This window comes from Abramis brama (genome assembly GCF_963993115.1).
Source record: "Abramis brama genome assembly, chromosome: 6".
NCBI classification, from domain to species: domain Eukaryota; kingdom Metazoa; phylum Chordata; class Actinopteri; order Cypriniformes; family Leuciscidae; genus Abramis; species Abramis brama.
In genome coordinates this window covers 21,060,881-21,087,097 of record NC_139968.1, presented here as the reverse complement: position 1 = coordinate 21,087,097, position 26,217 = coordinate 21,060,881, and the positions used below count along the sequence as shown (strand labels likewise).

Sequence of the window (26,217 nt, the reverse complement as noted above, 5' to 3'; positions counted from 1 at the left end):
CCCGTTTTTATAGCATCAAATAGCTAACTAAGACCAAACTTATTTTAAAAAACCAACACTTAAACTTACATCAGCGTGATAAAACTACCTAAAATGACAGATTTAGTTTGCCTCACGTACCATTAGATTACATGGAGAGGGCGGGGTTTATGACCTATACTGGGACCAGCCACCTGGGGGCGATCATTTTTCAGGACTTGTGCGGCACGCTTGTTCACGACTATTAAAAAAAACTACATAGTTATGCGCACTTCTGTACTTCACTGGTAGGTCATCTGGGTACGTTTGGCCTAGTGTTTTATGAGTATGTGAATTCAGACTACTCTTTTCACATACGTTTTTCGCCTACTATATAGTAGGGAAGTATGCATATTTGGATGTAGCTTCTGGCATTGGCAGTCTGACAAAATAAGACAAGAAACATGTTGAAAACATGACTGATATTCTGTTGAGCGTTCTTGCGTTCTTTTCCATAAACTCAAATGCATATCTTGACGGAAATGTAGGTCACTTTGGATAAAAGCGGTATGAATGTAGAAGATAGAAGATCGAGCACATTGCACTGTGGGACACAGTCTTTCGTATGCTATTCCAAACATAGCAAAATGTTTATTTACCTGGTGATGTCACTTCTTTTGTTTGTAATTGCGAGAAGCAGAATGTATTCAATGGAGCTTTTCACTGATTTCCAATGCTGTCTTGTAGGTGTTTGTCGTGGGTGACTAATTAGGTTCACAGGCTAATTAACATAGCCTGGGGTAATTAACGATCATAAACATTGAGAACAGCAACTGACTGACCACAATAGTAAAAACAGTTCAGTGCATTAACATTAAAACAATGACCAACATTTTAAAACACCATCTTTTGTGAACATTTGGGATGATTATAGAGAGCCAGCTGGGTGACAGCAATGTGACGATTTGTCTGGGGTTGAGCTGATTGATGATTCAGTTATATGCGTTCTTTTCACCACCAAATGGGACAATTATGCTCCTGATTACATAGTGGTAATGTGAGCTAGGCATGGCCCTCAATTACTGAATCAACCTTGCACAGCAGTGCCACATTCACTCCACACTGTTTAGCCCACGTATAGCTCTTGATTACTCAGGCAGGGACAATGCACAAGTAAGACAACCTAAAAGATATTACCAAGTTGTGAAACCCATTTGTCTTACACCACTTTTCCTTAACCTTGATTACGTGAAGGTAATGTAAATGCCTTAAAACTGAGGTCTTTTACTGGGGAAAGGTCATAAACAGCTAGCATAACCCCTAACTGCACACTTAGATTGTTGCCCATTACCCTGATTTTGTACTGCATGTAAACAGCTGCCCCCCTTGGACGTCTGTAAAGCCTGTTGTGTTTTTGGCCATAACAAGAAAAACAGTAACACTTTAGAACAATTCTCATTTTTAACTGGTTGCTTATTAGCTTGCACTTATAAAGCACATTGTAATGCCTTATTCTGCACGGCCATATTCTTCATCTCTTAATCCTACCCCATACCTAACATTAAAGGGATACTTCACCAATTAGCATTAAGCTTTGTATCAGTAGAAACCCGGTAGTATTTTCGAATGACCGTGCTTCCCTCCCTCATGTCCTCCTGAGACGAGAGATTTCTGTATTGTGTGTCTGGAAAAAAAACTCAGATGACTCAAAAATGGTAATTTTGCGTCATCGGAGGCTTTTTTGGCCAGAGGCGAGAGTCTACAGCCAGTAGGAGGAGCTAGTTCCACATGTTTTCAACCCGCCCATAGGGGGATCTCACGATAAAACCGCGTCTTTTCAGTTTCGAGTCGACTAGTAGCCTAGTTGTATCATTTCTTCCGATACTGCGCTCTGTTACCGGTAGGCGTGGCTTGGGAGTGTCCTCGTAGGGCAGCGAAGCAAGTGCATTCTGGGAGTTGTTGTCTTTCATCCACTTTTCTCAGTCTAGAAGGCACCAACTTCTAAAATAATTTCACATTTCTACTACATAAATGACCCAATTTAAATACACATTCATCTTTCCAGCGGTGAAATATCCCTTTAACAACTACCTTGCTAACTATTAATAAGCAATAAATTAGGAGTTTATTGAGGCAAAAGTCATAATTAATAGTGAATATGTGTTCCCCATACTAAAGTGTTTCCATAAAAACTAACAAGAAAAGCATTTCATTAGCCAAAGTAGCATGTCATAATAAAGCCATATTTTATGCTAGCTAATAAAAAGGCTTTACTTGCCAGCCTTCTGCTTACAAGATTGCAAAGAGTAGCCTATAGGTTAGCAATGGTGAACATTGTGTAATGCTATCAGGCCAGTTGTTATCTTGCTAAAATAACACAAAGCAAAATGTTTTTGACCATTTATAATTTTGTTAAAAAACGAATTCTAAGCTACCAGGCTAATAGTTAGCTTGCAAACGGCAGAGTAATTGAAAACAAAGAAAGATAAATGTTTTGTTTACAAGCTTACATTGTGTATGTTAGGTTAGCATGCTAATAAATCTATGCTAAGCTGTCAGGCCAGTTATAATGTTGCTAAAAACACAAAGAAACTAAAAGCACAATTAAAAGGAAATGTTTAGTTGATTAGCTTATATTAACCATTTATAATTTAGTAAAAAACTATAAATGGTAAGCTATCAGGCTAAGCATTAGCTTTCTAAATCCAGGCTAACTACTGTAAACTACTGTACACCAAGAAATCAAAACGTTTAAAGTGCTGACACACCAAGCCAAAGAGCGGCTGTCGGCCAACGCTGGGCAGTTGTTGAGCGTCAGCCGGCAGTTTATGCAGTGTGGGGTATATTTGGCCAGTTGAGCATATTGACTTGTCGGTGAGAGAGAGAATTCTAACTATCTGATGTTCAGCTTAGTGAACGAGTTTGCACTATAATCAAAGCAAAAGTGATAAAAGCCAGCAAAGAAGTCAAGATGGCACAGACAGAAGGCTATTCTAATTTGACGTCATCTTACCTGAGCATTCCAATGCGCAAATATTTTCATAACAACATGAGTCGCCTGGAATAAAGAAATTGATCTGCGTGATCCATTATTCAAAATGGTAAGCAAGCACTGCTTTGTTTACGGTTTATATATCTGCAGTCCTAGTTTCAGCATCCCTTTTGAATGACGAATATAGACTATAGATACCTGATGATATAGGCAGGTGCTAGTTGACAGTCGCCTGTAGTCCTTTTAGTGTGTTTAAGCGCAGCGTTTTGGCTGAGACGCAATACAGTCAACTTTCATTGCCGTCCTTTAGAATTACCATATTTGGTTGTATAAAAATGATAGATCACATAGTTTGTAAAATTTGCTTACAAAATTGTTTCGAACCAACAACCACACCATGGTATGCATACTGAAAAACTACTCAAAAAACATGCCTGGTGATTATATTGTACATACACAAGCCAGTGTTTTAACAAGGACATTAGTCAGCTGATGTTTGACAACATCCTTACATTAGGTGATTATGCATGCCAGAAGAAAAAGGATATTCGGTATGGATCATTAATTTAACCAAATTCAAATCGCAGTGTAATGAGACCTATAAGTGCTTCCACATTGCTTTGAGATCAGTGAGCCTTATCAAAGAGGCTTTCAAGAACTGCACGGCGACAGTGATATGCTAAACAAACAGCCATAACTCCCAACCATAGCCCCCAAGCATGATGCTTCTCTTCAAATATTAGTCTCCAGTCAGTTTTATGTTTTGCATTGTCTCGGTTTTAAGATGCTGCTGCTTCTCAAGCTAGAAAAAACAACCCATGCCGACTAAGAACTTTACAACATGAGCAAGGTTAGTGTCTCTGCCTTGTCTTCTTTTATCGCTGTTTTGGCTCAGTTGCTATTTGGGGCACTTGGCTTTTCTCAGGTGTGACAAGCCTTGTTTCTGGTATGGGAAGTGAGTGTTGACACTGTCTCGCACAACCACACAAGGAATTATCCTGGGCTGGCTCCAGATCGCTTTCCAATAACTGTCCTCTTCACTTTGTAACCACAAACAAACTGCACACACAGCTGTCTCCAAGAGACACATTCTCCACTCTTCCTTAGTCTTGCCAGGAAGAACTCGGTATCAGTTTGGCACATTACTTTCATCATTCACAGACATGTTCGTATAATTCTGACCTCACAGTCACCGATATTGAATCTAATCTGACGGGATGAAGTTTGTAGAATGTACTGTACTCATTACATAAAGCTTTGACAAACCTGATCTCAATACAATATGTTCACAAATCTAGAGGTCACACATAATCTACAAGTCAAAGGGGTTTTGAAACAGTAGCTTGTTTAGACAATCCCTCCGAAAACGAGGGATTTTGTTTCAGTGTCTGTCTTTGTTTCAGAGTCGTGATAATTTAATATATTCTGGTTTGTCCTAGAGAGTCCTTCCCTTCTGCTACTCAAATGTAATGAGCTCTTATCTTGACTGACAGATCTTTCACATGACCTATGACCTGGCCAGTGCGGTGATGCGCATTATCAATCTGATTGGGATGATGCTGCTGCTGTGCCACTGGGATGGCTGTCTGCAGTTCCTGGTGCCCATGTTGCAGGACTTCCCTTCGGACTGTTGGGTGTCCCTTAACAAGATGGTGGTAAGTCTTACCTTCCAACTTACCTCGGTTTCTGTCACACAAATCTTCCTTAACTCTCCTAAATAGCAAGTTCTCAGTGATTTGTGTAGCCCAAAGTTTGAACATCATTTTCTACAGTTACACACATAGGAATGAGCCATTTTCAGTCCAGGAACTGAATCTTGGACTCAGCAAATGGCTCTGAAAAAGGTCACTCTGAGTCCTCATTATGCCTGGACAATTCCACACAATATGCAAATAAGAATGCCAACACCTCTACTGATATCATCAGTGTTTGACAGTGTTAATCACATGGGCACATTGGGGAGCCGACTCCATCACCTGCTCCTCTCACTTTCCCAAGTCTGCCAGGCACTTCGAGTCACCCCTCCCTCACTGCTCACCATCATCCATCTGTTCTAGAAGTTCTCCATGCTGTTTAGTCTAGTTTGAAGAAAAGACACTGTTTGGACATTTGCTTCACTGATGTATACAGTCATTGATCGTAAACCTAAGTGTAAACGATTGGCGACAGTTTGTGAATAGTCGTCAACCAGTTTGGTATGAAAAACCATACAAAAAAAATGCCAATGGAAAGGTTGACAAACTCACAGGGTTGAATAAATCTAAGAAATGCACATTATTTAGGGTTTACCTGTCTGGTCATCCTTTTTGAGACTCTTTATATGCTGTCATGTGACATGGGGACAGGTTTCTCATTGGCTTTTGTTACCACAATAGTTGCAGTCAGTCTAGTCATTGCCAGTGCTTAGCAATCAAGGTCAGCAGCTTTCCAAAGGCAGATTGCTTGAAATGAAAGACGCAGCGTTAAACGATCCGTCTCATTATTTCAAGTGTCCGCCTGTACTCTCAATAGGCCCTTCTTTGTGCGGTAATGAAGCCTGAGTCACACTCGCTGAAGGTGCTATAAAACACTGGACAATTTACAAACCTTCCTTCATTTGTTAGAACACAATACAACTTAGAGGCATTACCATTCAGGATACTGAAAAAAAAAGTGATGACATTCAGACAGTGTGAATCCAATCCAAAACAGTATCACTTGTACTTGCCTTCTTCCTGTCTGCAGATATCCAGGGTCCGATTCTGAAAAAATAGGTCTTCAATAGTGGTTGGAAAAAACATCATGATCATTAATGTAAGCCTAGACTAATCAATATCACATCCAAACTGAATTAAAATTCCTTGTTGAAGTGCATAAATGAGTTACAGATGATTCAGCCACAATTCATCTGCCGCTGTGTTTCCCGCCTCTGATAGATCAATGCACTGAAATACACCCTTTGATCCCTTTTGATCCAGCTGTGCCCTGTGATCCATGACCTAGCATCTTTAAATCCGTCTGTGCACGGTTAGAATCCCAAATAAAGCATGTCCGATTCAAAGGTACATGCTCACATATGCATTTTTCAAGAGTCTTGCTTATGAGCTCTGCAAACTTGAGGAGCCATTCAAAGTTAAGATAAGCATCCCCCTGACATGCACAGACACACATGTATAGACTCACCATGACCTATCTTCATCTACACATTCACAGTGAAGGGCTCTTACCAAAGCCCTTTTAACGCAGGTCAGTTCACTGGCGACCGTCTTGGTAATGTGCCCATGATAAATGCGGGGAAGTACAGCTGTTATATACTGAAATGGGGAAGAATGAAATTTCACATTTCTCACACAAATTTTTTTTTAGGCTGTTTTATTCAATGTTCCTATATGTTAGAGTCAACAAACAACAAAGGCTATTGGCTCTTTAAACTGAAAGTCGGGACTTCAATTCTCACAACTACCATATTTGTCACTACAAAATTTTTCTAAAAGTGGCTTGTCTTCACCACCGTAAAAATTGTTTGCTCTTCACTGCAGCTAATTAGCTCTCTATATTTATTCAATTATAGACACCATTATAATACCTCAGCAAGCCATAATACACAGTAACTATTAGGGTGATTTTTTCCCCTCAGCAGAATGTAGACTGTACAAAACTCTATGTTCATACTTCTCCAAGAGAAAAGCCCTGCAGTAAAGACAAATTACTATACTAGTTGAACTTGGCTAAATCAACTTAATAGCTAAGTCTCTTCATCTTTGTGCCAGTGGGGTAGAGTAACACTAGGTTAAATGTGCGCTAATGACATTAGTTGAGCAAACGTAACCAAAGCACAATTGCTTAACCGGATCTACCCTAATGTGTGCTAATCTTTCATTTAGCTCATTCCAAATCATGCTAGCAGCACTACAATTTATGTCTGCTAAAACAGATTATGCAGCATTAAACATTTCCTCTTTCTTTTCCCATAAATGCAGGGAACAGGAAATAATTTGTGAATGCCTGTTTATCCACAGAATGTAGAGCATGTGCTGGGGTGTTAAATGGCGAATGTTTCGAGGCTAAGCAATTGCTCAATGTGTTTATTTGCATACAGCTTACTGAGAAGCATGCCACTGCCAAATAAATCTTTGTGTTTATAGTGTTTATGTAGCAGTACAAATCCTGAGAAATCAGTCTCACAGTGCAAGGCTTGACTCAGGTCCATCTAAGAATAAACTTAAGCAAAAGAAGTTGATATTTCATTTATTTCTTTCCCATGCATGTGTTTGGTTCAAATATATAATGTGGAACTTTAGCAGTTTATTGTGTTCATTCAGTGTTTAATTGTTGACCTGTGCGCTCACTGAGATGTTCCAGTTAACCCAGAAAAAAATTATTGTTCAGGGTATGTCTGGAAGTCTTGGAAGGCAGACAAGTGAAGAAGATGGAAAGCAGACATGAAGACACACTGCCCACACTGCATGCTTTCTACACTGCCAAGTCTTGCAGTTTCTCAAATAAATAGTTAGACTCCAGACAATGTCTTCTTGGGCTTGTTTGCATTTGTACTTGACAGGATTGTTGGGGTTGAGGCAACACTTTGCTTCTTCCTTAGGACTGTATAGTTGAGTCTGCAAACATTTATATTTCTTATTTCTCCATGACACTTGCACTCTATGAGCACTGTCTTTGCACCCAAGTTGCCAGTGATAGCAGTCAGGTGTGTCCTGGCTTCAACAGAGGCTTCCTCCATCCCAACCCTAGTAACCCCACTTCTCAACTCATTTCCACAAAGTAATTCCCCTGATTACCCATCACCCCGTTTTCCATTTTCACCTCATTTCCCCCTCTTCGTCATTCAAAGTCACCCGTGGCCTCCTTGACTTTGATTCAGGATCTTCATAGCCTTGTCTAAACCTGCTCGAAGTGAATGCAAATCAGGTTAAGCACATTTCACTGGGACCCATCAGGTCAATCCTGAAAAATCAGTAGCTTATGAAGAGAGACGAAGCACTTTAGCGTAGCAGCTGAGGTCCTATGCAGATATTTGCAAGGGGAGGAAAGACATTATAACTAGAGCCCATCTGAACAATAAACAATGCGGTTCAATTAACCACCTTTAAATAACAGACAGAGTGATGAAATAATGAATCTATCACAGGTCCATAGCACACGTAGCTATCCAACATACAGTACTTGGCAAGCTGCCTTTAACAGGGGTTTTAATAGCCAAGATTTTGACACAAGGATAAGTGTCAAGAGGAGATCATGCTCAGGAGAGTGTATCTAGTGCTGATGAAGTAATCAAAGTCTCCCTTTCTTTTTCTATTTATCACTTTCTCGCCTTCCAATTTGCAGAATGACTCCTGGAGTGAGCTGTACTCCTTTGCCCTGTTCAAGGCCATGAGCCATATGCTGTGCATCGGGTACGGACGCCAGGCCCCAGAGAGTATGTCTGATATCTGGTTGACCATGCTGAGTATGATCGTGGGAGCCACCTGCTACGCCATGTTCATTGGCCATGCCACCGCCCTCATACAGTCGTTGGACTCTTCCCGGCGCCAGTACCAGGAGAAGGTGGGTACTATGCTCCAGACACACACACATACACACCGAAACACCTGCAGATGACCTTCTTATGTGTCACCGTTTGTTTGATCTTGCCAGATCAAAGTCGGTACCTATCGTCTGTTTGAGAGGATGAAACTGCTCAGGCCAACTATCCCTACGGCTGAGGATTCTGGGTATTCTCTGCAATCTGGTCTCCCTCTCATCTGATCAGTTGTCAGTCCCTCCCACAGCTGTAATTCGGTCTTCTTTGATTCCTAATCACGGCATCTGGTGCTTGTTTACACCGGCAACTCTAGTTTGCAACCCGTGTCTTGACGTCACAAACGATTTGGTTACAAACTTCTTATCTCTGCACTATTTCCATTGAGCATGCGACTTTCTGGAACCTCTCTTTTCTTGAAAATATATAATCGGTTTGTTATTGCCATGTGCTTTAAAAGAAAATCTTTTTTGGGGAGATTGTATTTCAAAGAAATTTGATGTCCACCCAGCGTCGGCGCTATGAGGGTCACTGTGCCCCCTCACCTCTGCTCCATTAAAAATTGTAATGCCTGCCCACAAAGTTACCAACCCTGTGCCCACCTGAGTAAAAAGGCTTATATGTTCTTAAATTATTGGAGAATCCCCATGGGACAGCAGTCAGTTTACATTAAAAATCTGACAGTGACATATATATTCTCTTCTACAAGAATTGCACAGCAGTCGGATTGACAGAACTGAATTAAGTTCATCAGCAATCAAATTCAGTTTCAAGTAGACCAGAAGTACTCAGTCCGTCTCCTAGAAACCCATTTCTTGCAAAGTTTTTTTCCAACCTGCTTCAACACACTTGCCTGTGTTTTTCAAACAATTCTGAACACATAAATGAACTGGTTTAGGAGTGTTTGATTAGGGTTGGAGCAAAACTTTGTAAGACAGTGGGTCTCCAGGAGGAGGATTGAAGACCTCTGAAATGGACTATACCAAACTGTCCTACCACTGCTTCTGCCACATCATCCTTTGGTTGCTCAGACAGATTGTCCTGCTCCAAACTCACAGCATTGGTCGAGACAGAAGTTGACCAGGGTGCTTTCCACACTTTGGGAAGTCCCCCTACGAATGACTTACTTTGGTTGGCTTACTCATACTTGCATCTGCACATCAAACTGGCATAGGGAAAAGTATTTCAAGATCAAGCACAACATTTAAAGGTATTAAAATGTATTTAAAGGAATTCCTGCTCATCATTATTTGCATGCCCTAGATTCTTACTTTAAACATATATATATTACGATAAGATTTGAAGGAATGATGTAATGCAGAGAATCCCAAAGGGACTTGCGGTGGAGCTCATCAAATCTCGCCTAAGGCGGCAGACTTTCCTGTTCATTAATCACTAGCAACAGAGCTGCTTGCCGTCAGATAACAGAGCCACTGAGGCAGCAGGGGAGTAGAATGTGCTAAAGATGCCAACAAAAGCCATTCTTTGCATGAGATAAAGGGCCCATAGGAAGCTGTTTTTGACCTCATGATCCAGAATAAACGCAATGTAATGTTCCTTTGAACCAAAATATACAATAAAAAGCTGATGATTTTTGTGCATACTTGAGATGAAGGGGATCTCACTGGTGGAGAGGAAGAAGTGGATTGCTGTGATGGTGGTCCTTGAGTGCTTGCTTTTCTAAAATAACAGGGATATATTTACAACATATTGACCCAGAATATGCTTTCTAGCATACATAAATGTATGGTGAACGTGATTTCACCAAGTACCACATGTTCCTGGATCAACATCTTTGTTGATCCTGGAACAACTTTCCAATCAACCAATCAGATTTGAGGGAAATTTACAGTTTATGTCAAGTGTTATTCACCTATCATTTCCCTCTGATTTTAGGGAAACGTTATGGGTAGGGTTAGGTTTAGGGGTAGGGATAGGATAAGGAATGTTATTCCAGGATCAACTAAATATGTTACCTAACATGTAATTATAAACCTAACATGTCTTACTTGGCAAAATCACGGTGACCACAAATGTATAGTAAATGCATACATAAATGTATAGTATATGTTCAAAAGCCACTGTAAAAAGCATAGGGTACTTTTCTGAGTGAACTCTAAAATCCCTTCTGTAAAAGGATTTATCACGGCTTTGCAACCTGATGTACAAACAGCACAATGTCCCTGTGTAGATCTCCCATTGTCCCCTCACATGTCCATCTCCCCTGCTATGTGGAAACCAATGGATTGCCAGACAACGACAGATGAACGGGACATTAGCCCTTACGTAACAAGCATTACATTGCTTAACTTTGACTTTCAATTACCTGCTTAGATCTAGCCTCCAACAAATGCTCATATGAATTAGAACGACAGAAGTCTCAGATCAGTTTCTGTCAACATTACCGCACCCCAGGGAATTGTGGTTGTATGTACAGGCTTGCTGAGATGTACAGATCGAGCTGTATCAATCGACCATTGGGCACCGCATTATATTAGTATGTTACAATAATGATCACAACATTGTCCAGCATGTACTGTACAAAAGATAATATACTGACTGCATCATGTATGGAAACGATTTGATTTTAAAGAATAATATATTACAGTTCTTAGTCTTTTTGCAGGAGTATACAGCAAGAATTGGTTGTGATCTTTGTTTAGGGTTGTGGACTACAGGGCTGTAGGGGTTTCATATCACGTTGGTTATTACCTAACGGTAAACCATCATAATCCTAGTTGGCGTCGGATACCTATGGTTTAAATGTAACCACTGATGGACTCTATGTCCATATGGAATGAAAGCGTGATATACGGTTCACAGGACTCACAGGCTTTCATCCCCCCTCCTTGGTGACTGTGATGACCTTGATTCTTTGGCAGATGGTCATGGGAAATATATCATCCCTTTATGTCACTAACTGAAGATGAACTGCATGTCCCATTACAAAGATAAAAAAAAAAAACCCGGTGGACTGGCTGAAAATGTGGTTTGATTTCATGCATTTAGAACATGCGCTAACATAGTTCATAATTAATTGCTTGTTTCCCCATGTTTACTGGAGCTGTGTGATTTGTCAGCTAGCTTGGGTTGGAAGTGATTCTGTTGTACATTTTTACGGAAACAAAATGAACAGTTTGGAAATTAAAGTTCTGGTGCTGTATGGAGAAACTTTGCTAAAAACAAGCAAGCAAGCAACACAGACTAAGCTAGGAAGCTTACACAGGTTAATCGGTTCATCAGCCTGTAGGTCACCAGATGTGTAGCTTATCATATTTGTGCTAAGCTAATGCTAGCTCTGTCCTGTGACAGCCCTCTATCTATCTATCTATCTATCTATCTATCTATCTATCTATCTATCTATCTATCTATCTATCTATCTATCTATCTATCTATCTATCTATAGTATAAACAGAGAACAGTTTCCCAAGCTATGACCCAGTCTGAGACCAGGTGCAATTGAAAGTTTCCTGAAGTGTTTTCAGTGCTAATACACAGACCTTGTCTCTACGTAGGAGACTCAAACAGTGATTGCAACAAGGTTCAAGTAATTGGCTTCACGTTTCAGCTTAACACCTTGTCTTACTTCATGGCTGATTGAATGAACCAAAGAGAGGAGAAAATAGACTTCCTTGATCGAAAGAGACAAAGCGTAAATTACAGTTTGTCGAGCCTGACGAGACAAGCGGGCTCTGTTATTTTGAGGTGGCTAAATGTTGATGTGCAAGTAAACACATTTTTGGTACTTTCTTTAAGCACAGTTGTGCTTTTTACCGCTACATGCCTCCTATATATGTAAAGTAGGTTCATTAAAGATGTGTTTTATTCACGAAACTAGCAATTAGCATTGTGCTATTACCCTACGCAGAAAGAAATGCAAAAAAGGTGAAAAGGGATAATGGCATGCTGGGAGTTGGGAACCCCTGGTTGTTTCTTTCGGTTATGTGCGATTGTATAAATCCCTTATCCAATTGTAATTAATTAAGATCGATTTAGATTAGGATTTGGGCCGGATTACTGAAACAAAAGGTTTTCATGAAATGGTTTTATGATAGGGATTTCCACTCTGAGCTAATTAAAGTCAGTCAGTGCACTTCTCCTGATTCCCCTCCCACTGCCAAAGGGATGATGAGTAATCGTGTGCATGCTAACACGCACATGCCATGTCTGTTGTATATAGGATATATCTGCTTCTGACAGGAAGTGTAAGCTTTCTTCTGTTGCTACATTTCTTCTCTTCTACTCAACCCCCCATTTCTTTGGTCTGGCAAATCACTTAATAACCATCAGCACCATTTTTGGGGTGTGTTCTGGAGTAACGTTGCAGCCTATGGGAGGGTCAGATTGCTCTCGGATTCCATCAAAAATATCTTAATTTGTGTTTTGAAGATGAATGAAAGTCTTACGGGTTTGGAACGACATGAGGGTAAGTAATTAATGACAGAATTTTCATTATTGGGTGAACTATCCATTTAGTTTAATATTTAAAGTTAAGGGGATAGTTCGCTCAAAATTTTAAATTCTAACCATTTACTCACCCTAATATTGTTCCAAATCTGTTTGACACACACTGAAACAAAAAAATATAAAAAAAATCATTTAAAAGGTTTTACAAATCCAAGTGATTCTTGCTTTAGCAAAAACCAATCCCTCCATACAATAGCACAATGGCCTGTACAACAGATAGTACCTGTCACTAACAAGTGCAACACCCCTGTTAGTAGCCCAAGAATCGACCCAAGGCTTGTCAAGCCGAGCATGTCACCGCGCACATACCGACAGTCATTATCCACATGTCTTTTTCAACCAGCACCATCTATCCAGCTGCGAGGTCACTAAGGAGCATCACCCTTCCCCCATGCCATTATCCTGGTGTGCACATGACCCAATATAGTTGAGTTATGTTGGAATATGAGGTCTGAGAGGCCACAGAAGACTGTCTCACATTTAACACTGCTTCAGAAATACTGTGACACAAGGTTCAAATTTAGCACACAACCGTATACTGTAAATAGCCTTTCTCCTTGGTAATAAGTGTTTGATGGAATCTGAGATCTTGACTGCAAAATAACCTTAACCTAAGCTTCATCTTCATCACCTCTGTTTGTCTGTCTGTATCTATGATACTTTTCAAAATATACTCTTAGTCACTTAATCTACGCTCACTACTCTCAGTATTGTCCAGTATCATATAGATGGACTTTCATCTCTATTTAAATAAAAAATGCAGTGGATTATTAAATGGATCAAGCATGTCATTGATAGGAATTGTCATCAGGATGTGTGTGTCAGAGAGAAATGTTGCAGAGATGTCATGAGCTGGTGTTATTAACACACTCTCTAACCTCCGCACTTTGCCATTCAACATAGAAACTGTTAATATGACCCCCTGCTTCATAAAGGTCACAAGGTGGGATTTTCAAATTTGACATTTTGTTATTTATTTTTTTAACCTGTGAGATATAGCCACCATTCTATATCACTGATTCTTGAGAACTAGGACAAATCAGACTATATGATAGAAACATTTCTTTAGAATTGAATTTCTGCAACACATTGTTCTGACACAGAACATATAATAATAAATATAGATATTTCCCATGTGAGATTGTCAACTATATTACAGACAAACTGTATATATATAGGCTATATATATTTTGGTCTATTCTGCCACACATACACTGATTATTTTAAAATACTTCTGAGGTTTCTGTTATTTTTTTTTTATATTTGTGTAAAAACTTTTTCATCATAAATCTACTTTAAAGGTAATTTTGTAGTTTTAAGAGGTGTCATCCAAAACTCCAGTCCATGTGGAGGTAAATAATACCCTGAAAGAATATCAGAAGAGGCATTTACATTTAAAATGTAAAAAATCAGTCAAAACATAGTTGACAATGACAGTAACATAGTTGACAATTTCACCATTTTGCCTCAATTTCAATGGCAAGCTTTGTCTGGCCAACCAAATTTTATTTTCTTGATTAGGTTAACCTCACATTTTAATATTTATTTGAAAGAAAACAATAAAAAATATTGCAAAGCACAACAATGTACCCAACAAAGTTGACAGGCAAATAATATGCTCATTGACAATATGTCATTGGAGATAAATATAAAAAACAACTAAGAGGATATTTACCATAATGTGTTCAAAATATCCACGGCAGAAGAAAATATCACATAATGTTGGTCACATGGTTTTGGGATATTTTTTTTATTTGATTTTTTTTCAGGTTTTGGTTAGTAACAGTTGAGATAATTTTTGTGGACATTAATATTTTTCTCTAAGGTATTCAGATTGTAGAAATAAAGTGAATTTAGAAAAATTTGACTAACAAACCAAGACTTCAAAAAGTGCATTTTGCAAAAACTCTATTTAAGGGACATAAAGGCAATTTCAAGCAAACTGAAAAACACGGTGCATAAAATATTATGGTATGTATTCTCCTAATGAATAAAGTTATTGTTAGATTGTTAAAAATTGTTAGAAAAAATATAAATATCAATGGACATGAAATGTACTCTAAATTATAGAACACTCCATATAATAAAAGAATTGTTAAAAATATAATAATGTAAAATAACTCACTAGAGCCTGTAAGACATTCTTAAACTTGTAGCAGGTAAAATATAGGGACACAGCTATGAAACCGTACAGAATATGCACATATTTCTAATAAACCTCTTCCTTTTGGCAAGGCTAGTAGTAATGTTTCTTTAAAAAGGTTTTTCTTTAAGATATATTTTACTCTATATTACATTACTAATATAAAATCAATAATTTTTTTTATTTTTTTGATATGGAAAATGTGTTAGAAAATATTCTAGTGATCATCCCGTATTAGTTTCAAAGTGAAAAATTACACAACATACATACATACATAGTCGAAACCATTTAACACAACAAATGTACTGCATATTCCAGTAACAAACCAGAAAGCCATCACAGTACAGAAGATGCTGAGAGATGGTTAACTACATATGCTGCGCTATGAATAGAGCTTATCATCTGATTCATCATACTCTTCCTGCTTTGAGAACATCATATTATCATATACTCTTTAGTCTATCACATCCACCATAAATAACTTCCCTTGATGTTTCCTAAAATATCAAGCCTGGATGTTTACTTATTTACTTTCATCTGTAGTGATCCCAGTCAGCTTATCTCCACAAAAGAGGCCATGTGGGATTAAGATGGGCAACCGAAATTTTGGTGGTTGAAAATTTTGGGTCAAAAGTGTGTCCTGAGATGTCAGTTAACATACATACCCTGTGTCCATTTTCTCTTCTCAGTACAAGCAAGTCGAGCAGTACATGTCTTTCCACAAACTTCCGGCCGACTTCCGGCAGAAGATCCACGACTACTATGAGCACAGATACCAGGGCAAGATGTTCGATGAGGAAAGCATTTTGGAAGAACTGAACGAGCCATTAAGAGAGGTACAAGTTACCAACAGAAAACGGTACACAATTGATAACTTGTGTTAAAACTGACAGTAAATTAACTTCCGCACCTCCAGGAAATAGTCAACTTCAACTGCCGGAAGCTGGTGGCGTCCATGCCGCTCTTCGCCAACGCAGATCCCAACTTTGTGACAGCAATGTTAACCAAGCTCCGCTTCGAGGTCTTCCAACCTGGAGATTACATCGTTCGAGAGGGAACTATCGGCAAGAAGATGTACTTCATTCAGCATGGCGTAGTCAGCATCCTGACCAAAGGGACTATCGGCATGAAGCTCTCGGATGGCTCCTACTTTGGGGGTAAGGACCACACAGAAAGACCATCTTCTTAATTCGGAAACAAGTATCAGTTTGAACATCATACTCAATATAGTACTTACAGAAAAATGCTTTTCCAAGGCTAAACTGTTGTCAGGTATCATTTCCAAATTGTCGTGTTGTGACATCCTGTAAAATATTACATTTTCAAAATAAAAGTCCCTGTAGGAACTTAAAAAAATACTTACAACTACAATTTTAATTTCCAAAGGCAGTACAATTTAAGTTATAAAAAAATAAAATAAAAAAACCTCTAGGAATATCAGTTTAACCACAAGTATCCTATTTGAATTGATCTTTTTACTATTATACTTCCATAATAATTAAAATATTATAATTCATATTCTTTTACATTACATAATCCTATTACATTCCTAAAATTAAGTAAATTAAATCAATCATAATTTCAGTTTATCCACAAGGAACTTGTTTGAGTATAACTTTTACTATTATACTTGAATATTATAATTAATATACTGCACTTTTACATTCCCTAATCAAATAAAAACTAAAATAAATTAAGTCAATTAAATCACTCATTATATTAAAATAATCCTATCAAATTCAATCACATTGCAATAAATTGTAAATTACTTAGAGCCAAATGTTTTTCCAAGGCTAAATTGTTGTAAGCTATTAACGTATATTAAAATGAAATTTCAAAATAAAAGTCTAGAGAGGAAATTATGCAAAAAAAATAAATGCAATTTTAAGGCATTGCTTTAATAGTCAAAAGAATAAAAGTAAGGAATCCCCTGTTCACATTTCTTTGGGATTTTTTGATGAAAATCAAAAACCGAACAGATCGGAGTTTTAAGTGAGTTAAAAATAAAACAAAATTGAACGCATGCTGAAAATGTTTGCAGCTGTACATCATTCCACCTTATCATTGCTCCATCTGAGGCCCTAACAGCTCACTTGCACTGTGAATGCAGTGATAAATACCACTGACATTTAAACATGACTCCTTAGTTTCTCCCTCCAGCAAGCTTTGTCCCATTTAAGATGCTGCCTTCCTCGAGTGCCTTACGTTGGTGATCCAGAAAAAAGCAGTGTTTTTTTCCCCAGAGTCTTTAGGGCAAGGTCTGGGAGGGGCAAGGAGCAGAGTTCACTGAGGCTGCGAATATACCAGGAGCCAGCGGCACTGAAGAATGGCTGCAGATAAAGAACTAATTTGGCTAATTAATAACACTGAATTAGTGGAGCAGAACAGCAATGGCAAAGCAATTTGTAACGTCAACTTCAGAGAATCCCAGGCCTAAAACAATTACACTTTACCTTTTACAATGCATGAATGAGAGGGGCTTATTCATGATGCCAGACTGATTTGTCATGGTACTCTATACCGATCACAGCGTCTCTGCTTGCATGCTTCACATAATAAAAAGCCCACTCAGTAAACATTTTTTTTTCCCGAAGTTGCAAAATAAAACAGATTATAATTTAAATGCAAGATCCATGTTTAGCTCTATGTTAAAACATAAAATAGATGTTAAGGTGTTAATGTTTTTTGAAATAACCGTTTTTGTCCATCCAATGAAAGTCAATGGGGTCCAAAAACTGAAAACGACATTTGGACCCCATTTACAATCATTGTATGGACCAACAACAACAACAATTTTTTTTTTTTATATTAACACATTTTTTGGCAACAACACTACATTACCAATAGTAGTAGGTTAACATGAAACAGCATGGACATTTGATTCAGTTAATTGCATAAACCATTGTACATATATTCTACAAACTGTATACAATTTAAGCGACTACAAGGCTTTTAAAACAGCATTGGGAGTGACACATGGATACATTAAACGTGTAATGGCCATGCTTCTTAGCAGCTTACAGAAATGAGAATCATCATTAATCTTCTGAGCTGAGCTTTAAATATCTCAAATTATACTCTGAATCGAGCATGTAAGTATATGCAGACATTCAAAGTTATATGTGAATACCTTCAATGGCAAGAACTTTCAGTTAATCTCGTTTAATCTTCTATTAATTTTTTTTTAACGTAGATTTGTGATAATGTAATGTAACTCTGAAACAGAACTAAATTTGATCTCCACATTTGTGGTAAAGCCCATCATTCTCAGCTTTTATACCAGTGCCCTTGTTAGTGGGAAAATTAATCATCAAATATATCTAATCATCAAATCTGTCTGTAAATCAGTAGACAGTTCGTGAGCCCTAGAATTTGAAAGAAAATCGCATGCAGTATTTAACAAGAGGCTGCATGTGCCAACTTTACAAAGGCTTCTCAATAAGGGACGTGGCCAAAAAAACTTCAAAGACCAATGAGCTGCACTAGAAACAGCCAGAGCACTAGGGGTCCACAAAATAACTTAAATTATACACATTGCATGAAATACAATAATCAGTTCAAAACATTTATTTTTATTTTTATTTTAAATATACAGTCATATGACTGCAAAAAACTTTTTTTTTTTCAGTAAAAACATCCAAACATCTTTAAAAATATTAATTCAATAAGAGACATTAGCAAATATGTTTTGTTAGATTATTAAAACGATGATACTTTTTTAAAAAAAAACAAAAAAACAATTGCAAATAGAAGATAAATAAGAAGAAAAGTAAATTAAAATATATTCTCCAAAAAACATTATTTTATGCAATTTAGCCTCAAGTAAAAATGTATTTTGTTTTTTTTACTGAAAAAAAAAGATTTTTGCAGTCATATGACTGTATATTTAAAAATATTAAACAAATAAATAATCATATATGCAACAAAACCTAAATTTGCCTAAAAGGCGACACAAATGCTTTTCAAACCCTGCTTCCAACTCTAGGACGTTTCTCTTTATAAAACTTAATACTGTTGGAAAGGTTAAGTTCATAGTACTGAAATATGATCAAATGTATCTTAAATATTCAACATAATCAATTTAACAACAAAGGCCCTTATTAAGATGCAGATGTTACCCTGAATTAAAGCTTTATTGATTTTTTTATGACAGGCAACTTCCACTTGAATCCCTCATTGGAGTTTTACAGGGATGAGGGGCACAGCGACTTCAATTAGAGGGAGCTGTGCCAACATTCACTTTGAATCGTGGCCACATTTTCAACTGGGTAGATCCCACATGCTGAGCATCTATGTGTGTGTGTGTGTGTGTGTGTGTTTGTAAAACTATCTTTGTGAGGACCAGTTTGAGTTTTAGACCATTGGAGTGAGTACAAAGAGAGTAAAGTGAGGACATTTTGGCTGGTCCTCACTTTCTGAGAGCCCTTTAAAGGCCTGTTTGAGGGTCAAGACTTGGTTTTAGGGATAAGGTTATAATTAGGTTAAGGGTCGGTTTAGGGTAAGGGTTCGGGTTAGGCACTTAGTTGTGATGGGTAAGGTTAGGGTAAGCGGCTAGAGATTGCATTGTGCCAATGAATGTCCTCATAAAGATAGATGTACAAGAATGTGTGTGTGTGTGTGTGTGTGTAGATAGATCCCCTTCAGTCAGTGTCAGGATCTTACCTCTCTAATGCTGAGTTTGACATTCCACTCAGAGAGAAGAGGTGTAGTTAGGAGACGAAGCAAACTGACAGGTCCTCTACGGTTACCTTTTCAGGTTTCAACTCCAGTTGAGGTGAAATTTCAATGTGTACTTTCAAGAACAAAGAGAAAAGAGACTGAAAAACTTAATTAACATGACTATTATGTTGTTGAAGTTTATGTTCCATGGGTTTAGATTGAACACTTTTGAAAAACAAAACCCACTTAAACCAGCCTAAAAAGGTCAAGGTGGTCTCCCAACCAGACCAAGCTGGTCAAGTCTGTCTTTTTTGAAGGGTTTAAAGGTTTTTTTTTTGTTGGCCCTTGTCCACTAGTCAGACTAAAGAGAGCAGCTGACCAACCAGCCAAACAACAGCTAAGACTCTGCAAAAAAAGCTGCTTAAACCAGTCTTATTTTATTGAACTTGGTCTACTGACATGGTCAAGTTGGTGTTGCATGGTCTAGTGACAGAAACCACTCTAAAACCAGCAATCCGGACCAGTCTGACATGGCTGGGAAACCAGCTAAGGCGTGCAAACCATCTTAGACTGTTTTTTTATTTTTTATTATTGCTTGAAATATGATTGGAATCACTTCAAAAAAGGAAAATGCGGTCAAGTGCAACAGTGTAGCGCAAGTCTACCATATAGACTACATAAAATTATAATGGAACATTATAATGGTTTTTAATGGTGAGACTTTAGTTTTTGTAATCAGGCTTTCTGAAATTATATAAAAATTTGGATTTAGATTTATCTGCCAATATATCGGTCATTGGCTTTCAAATATAAATAATTATTGGTATAGGCCAACATTTTCATATCGGTGCATCTCTACTAAAAACCTAATCTAAAACAATCTAAGACCAGCAAACCACTTTTAAAAATGGTTGAAGCAGAGGCTTTTCTTACATCAGGTACAACCAGCACAGAACCTGATTTCAACAGGTGCAACGTTCCTGCCTCCTGGATCATCATCTTTGTTGATCCTGGAACAACATTCCAATCAACCAATCAGATTTGAGGGACAAGTTTACAGTTTATGTCAAGTTTAGGCTTACACCCAGGGTTAGGTGCTTCTACATCAGTGTTATTCACCTATCATTTCCCTCTGATTTTAGGGATAACTTATGGGTAGGGTTAGGTTTAGGGGTAGGACTAAATTTTCAGAGAGGAATGTTGTTCCAGGATCAACAAAATATGTTGATCCAATATTGTGGCTAACTCGGCAAAATCAGGACGTGACAAATACTAAAAGACTAATCTAAAACCAATTAAGAACGACTAAGATACAGATGATTCTGGAACCACAACCATGATATGTCCTGTTGATTCTCAGAGATCTGCCTGTTGACCCGTGGAAGACGTACCGCCAGCGTGCGGGCGGACACCTACTGCCGACTGTACTCGCTCTCTGTGGACAACTTCAATGAAGTACTGGAGGAGTACCCCATGATGAGGAGAGCGTTCGAGACCGTAGCCATCGACCGCCTTGATCGAATAGGTAAGTTGCCTAGAAAGTAAAATTGGTTGCATAAACACAAAGCATTATGCTTATAATAAAGAACCATGGTAACACACTCAGCACATTTTGTGAAGGTGTGTTTACCTGTGTTAGAGGCGTTATGGGTACACAGCCCAGGATTCCATTTGTTTGGACATTCATTGATCACATCTGTGCTCAAATTCTAGTGAGATCCAAAATTGGTTTGTCTTCAACACGATTGTTTTGCCATTCTTGGCTTGTGTCCTCAACACATAAACACGTAATTTGCCAAGATAGGCAGGCCACCTGCCCTACTCACCCCTCTCAGCATCCTCTTTCCTTATCTCCCAAGGTCAGTGTGCTGCTGATGTCACTCCCTGTCACATGACCACCTTAGTTGTTTACACATGGGCCATGCAACCACCCCACACGCTGCTGTTGCCATGGCAGCCAGATTCCATAAATGATCAGTTCAGCTCACACAGGGGGAGTTTAGACCACAGACACTTTGCCGAAGAACATCCGCTACCACAGTTTCACACTAAATGACCTACTGCAGTCGCTCACTGTCAGTGTTGGCTGTTAAAATGTATGAACGTCAAAAATGAAATTTTTTTTACTATGGGAAAAGAGAGATTCAGTTATGTCAATTTGCAGGCCTAACCGGAATGGGTTCCCTCTGTGATTTCCTAAGGGTTTTTAAATGGTGGCTTTCGATTTATGAGTGAAATAAGGTTTGTGGTTGACATTACTTAGAGTATTTTCATGGTTTTTTTTTTCTTTCTTGATGCATAAATTACAAACCATTCATACCGCACATGTACTTTAAAACCATTCTGCAACATTTTTAAAGCACACAATAGCAATGTTAATCATTTTTACTTTTAAATCGAATTCTGCAAATTTCCCACAACATGGAAATGCTAAAAATTCCAAAAATACAAATTCTCCTTTGAGTTTTAGACCACAAACTGAACAGCTCTATTCAAAGAGACATCTAAAACAAGGTGAACATGATGAATGCCATTAATATGTGCTGTACATCGTGTGATATGAACCATGTAGCTGTGGATTTGGGAGACAGCTTGGTGAAATTGAATGCTCAAACCACGAGTGATAGATATAAGTGTTATTTGTATGTGCTTCTGGAGACGGAGGTGAGAGAAATTGAAGGCGATGTTGGGGCCCAGCCAGCAGGAGCTGCGCGAAGGATGTCATTTTAGCTGCAAATTGTCTTGCTAGCAGCAGGGTGCAGGTGATAGGCACACGCCATGCCGCGAGTTAGTGTTAGCGGTGCCGTGACTCAGCACAATGACACCAGTGCCAGACATCATAGCTTCCCTCTCACTGGAAATCTCAGCAGGGTTCTGGGGTTTGCTGTACACAGGGAACTAGATGAACCATCAGTCTGAAAAAGCAGTTATCAGAAATAAAAACCCCAACAGGAATCCACCGAGTAAAGTGGAAACATCCATCTAAACAAGTTCTGTCAACAGTCAGACCAAAAGACTATACTAGAGGTGTGCAAAATTGCATGTTTTCAAAACAAGCTATAATTTGTCTAGATTGGAGTTCACCTCAATCCGAAGGGACATGTTTCTTAAAGGCCATGTACATAAGATATGCTCTTGCGGAGGGACACTTTTCCTCCCTTTTCCCCATCGTGCAAGTCTACCAAATGTGATTTCAATGACTCTTCAGCACCATATAATCACTACATCTGGAAAATGAGAAAGATTAAGTGTAGTATGTCAGATTAAGCCTATGTTACTTTGTGTCTGACGATTACTAAAGGCACAGAGTGCAGTGGGTTCCCTGTAATATGAATGAAGCATTTAGGTAGTTGATACATCATTAGACATCCATAACTGCAGTAATGTTTGCTAGTTACAGATATAGCTGTTAAAGGTATGATATAAGATGTGTAGACAAAGCTATAACTGACCATAATCTGTACCTTTCAGGCAAGAAGAACTCCATCCTGATGCACAAAGTACAGCACGACCTTAACACTGGCGTCTTCAACAACCGTGAAAACGAGATGATCCAGGAGATTGTGAAGTACGATCGGGAAATGGTTAAGCTAGTTAAACAAGGAGACATGCAGAGGCCCAGGGCCATGTCCATGTCCATGACTCCTTCAACTCATGGGAGCATGTTTGCACCTTCTAGTCAGCCCTCTACAAGTTCTGCCATTGCTACCCTCCAGCAAGCTGTTGCCATGAGCTTCTGTCCCCAGATGGGCAACACTCTAGTGGGTTCTGGGGCTGTCCAGTCACCCCGCATGGTGCGGCGCTTCCAGGTGGTCCAGAGCCAGACACCCCCAGGCTCCCAGTACTCCACCTTAGCCCTTGCCTCTGCCCTTGCAGGCACACCTGTCCATAGCCCTCTGGCAACTACCGGTCGAACATTCCAGTATGGTTCCAGCCCCCCGGGTGCACCCTCAGGCTCCCAGTTATCCCTTGTACAGCAACACGTCCCCAGTCCCACACATCGACCACTGGTCCCCAGGTGTGCTTTAAGCCAGGATGACCGTGCCCTATCCACCTCCCAGCCATCCTTACCCCATGATATGGTACAGCCAGTTGCCCCAAGCCCTCCCCAGTCAACCAGAGTCTCTTCCACTTCGATCGGTCCCCCTCAGAACCTCCCCGGCCCTGCTGGTATTAGAGGAAGTATTCCGCCAAGAATGGCACTACCCCACCAAATGTCTGTAGGTGCATTTCCTCCTGCCTCCCTCCCCCAGATGAGACCCAGTTTGGATTCAGGACTGCCCAAGAAGGATTCAATAATCAGTCTACCAGAAACTGAACAACATCACATCAGATCTAGATTATCATCAAATTTGTGACCACGATAGTGTTGGCAGGCTCTGCCTAGGTCAGGAATGTGTGGACTCTCCTTAACCAAGAACGTTTCCCGACCCCTTGTCACACCTTTGGATTTTACTCACAGAATGTATGTGGTGCGACTGGTTACAAGGGCAAACAAACCCTTGAGACTTAATAGCATAAAATGAACATGTCTGTATCATTCTTACCACGACTGGGACATTTCCATTGTACCTATGATATAAACATCAATGTAGCTTCCACCCTCACAATTTGCCTCTTTGAAATGGTTTTATTTATTGTAGCTGCTCACAAAGATGTACCCACTCCCTTTTATATACTGTAGTACAAATAATGCAAACTGATACGTGTCTGAATACCGGGACTTAGCAGTTTGCTTCTGATCACAATGTAGGTAGGAGCTAACTCCCTCTTCTCAACATGAACCGGCTAGACATTAGATATTTAACCTATAATACGCAATATTAGAGTTGTTATAGAAAAATAAAGGTGTATTTGAAGGCTCAAGATTCCCAAACCGGTTTCAAAATGAGAACTTCTGTCCTTGTCTTTGTCTTATTCCTTCAGACCAAAGGAGGCCAAAGGAAAATGTTAACATAAGATGACATGTAAAGATGTGTCAAATGAAATGAAAGGATAAAAACAAATATAATTTCATTGCCTTGATTTTCAACGTTGTGTGTGTGACCATATGTGCGTTTGTTTCTTAGCTATCCCACAACAGAGCACATTTCATCATCTTAATTTAGCGTTGGGACAATTAAACGAATCAACAGTTTCCCAATGAGGATTCATGGGAGTGAATACCACATACATTTTGAGCTAATTATGCTGCTAACCTACAAAGTTGAATGACTGGGAGACTAATTTGCCCTTATCTGGTGCATTCAAATGCATTTAAGTCTTAATTATAAATGACTTAAGCAGCTTTCTTCAGAAAGGTCAGCTTTTCATTATCAGTGAACTATTTATTTCAAAAATTGTGGCTCTGTCCTGTATGTAAAAATCTTTCTCCCTCACAAATAAAGCAGAGAGTGCAGTTTTGAGGGGGATTGCACATCTTAGAGGTCAAGTGAGGTTATGCGAGTAAGTACATTAGGGGTGATTACCACCTCCTCTGCAATGTGACAAGATCCATCAGGCGACGATGAGTCTCTCCACTATCTGTTGTTTTGGAGCACTAAACTCACTCGCCATGGCTACCTAATGAGGTCTGATGTCCTCTCGGTCTTTAAATCCTTGAAAACCTATTTATATTCTGCTGTTACTTACTATTTCACAGCTTGAAAGAGACTATAAGCTCTGTTGTAGCGGCTCCTATTTGTTCTTGGCATCCTGGAGACAAAGCCAAGCGCAAATTGCTCATTTATGATTTCTAAAAAAATAACAAAATGGGCAGATGTTTGAAAATAGCATCAGACTGTTCATATGCAGGGTTTTGAAAAAAAAAGCAATTTTTTATGACTTTGAATAAAATCATAATGTCTTTTAAATGATTCCCTGCAGACTCCGCTGTGCACAAGCCAGTGTCGTCCCATAAGCGGATTAAAAAAAAATCATATAGCTGCTTTTAATGATGCTCATATCCTGCACCAAACACAGATGTTGATTTTATTCAATATATGCCAAGTGTTATATTTTTGCCAAATTCTAAGGAATATTTGAAGCAATAAAGTTTACAGTTTGTCCATGAGAAAGGAATATTTGTCTCAGTTGTAGCTATCATTAACAAAATATGCTCCACTAAATATTACTACGTTTTACTATGCATTATGGTAGAGGAAAAAATGTTTTATAATGAAACTTTTTTTTCGGTTGTTGTTCAAAAGGAGAGCACACGGCATCATTATTGATTAAAAAGCCATGTTTGTTTTAGCAGCGGCTCTGCTGTTTTGTTCAAATAAACTTTCAGAACGTATTGCGATGAAGCTACTAAACAAACATGCTTCATTAATTAGGATGTTACAAGACCCTGGGGTTGTTTTGCAGCTTTGCATGAAATAAAGTTGTATAATGATGATACTTACCGTTTAATGTACAACTTAACTGAGTTCATTTTAGTCCAGCAGACCTGAAATTCAATTGGTTGCCATTTTATTGGTGTCCTGAATGGAAGTAAACCTG

General features: G+C 38.8%; 1 protein-coding gene across 1 annotated transcript; it reads left to right on the top strand.

Annotated features, from left to right (window-relative positions):
* Positions 1-4,449: 4,449 nt before the first annotated feature.
* Positions 4,450-25,792, top strand: LOC311084455 (potassium/sodium hyperpolarization-activated cyclic nucleotide-gated channel 2-like). The gene is made up of 6 exons (XM_084116481.1): positions 4,450-4,605; positions 8,273-8,491; positions 15,765-15,911; positions 15,992-16,232; positions 21,095-21,259; positions 23,206-25,792. The coding sequence occupies exons 1-6, from the start codon at positions 4,453-4,455 to the stop codon at positions 24,090-24,092; spliced, it is 1,812 nt and encodes a 603-aa protein (XP_083972607.1). The 5' UTR covers positions 4,450-4,452; the 3' UTR covers positions 24,093-25,792.
* The last annotated feature ends 425 nt before the right edge of the window (positions 25,793-26,217 follow it).

Coding starts and splice junctions, on each gene's coding strand:
- LOC311084455 (XM_084116481.1), top strand. CDS start 4,453: ATGACCTATGACCTGGCCAGTGCGGTGATGCGCATTATCAATCTGATT. Junction 4,606..8,272: donor TGTCCCTTAACAAGATGGTG/GTAAGTCTTACC, acceptor TCCAATTTGCAG/AATGACTCCTGGAGTGAGCT. Junction 15,912..15,991: donor TGAACGAGCCATTAAGAGAG/GTACAAGTTACC, acceptor CCGCACCTCCAG/GAAATAGTCAACTTCAACTG.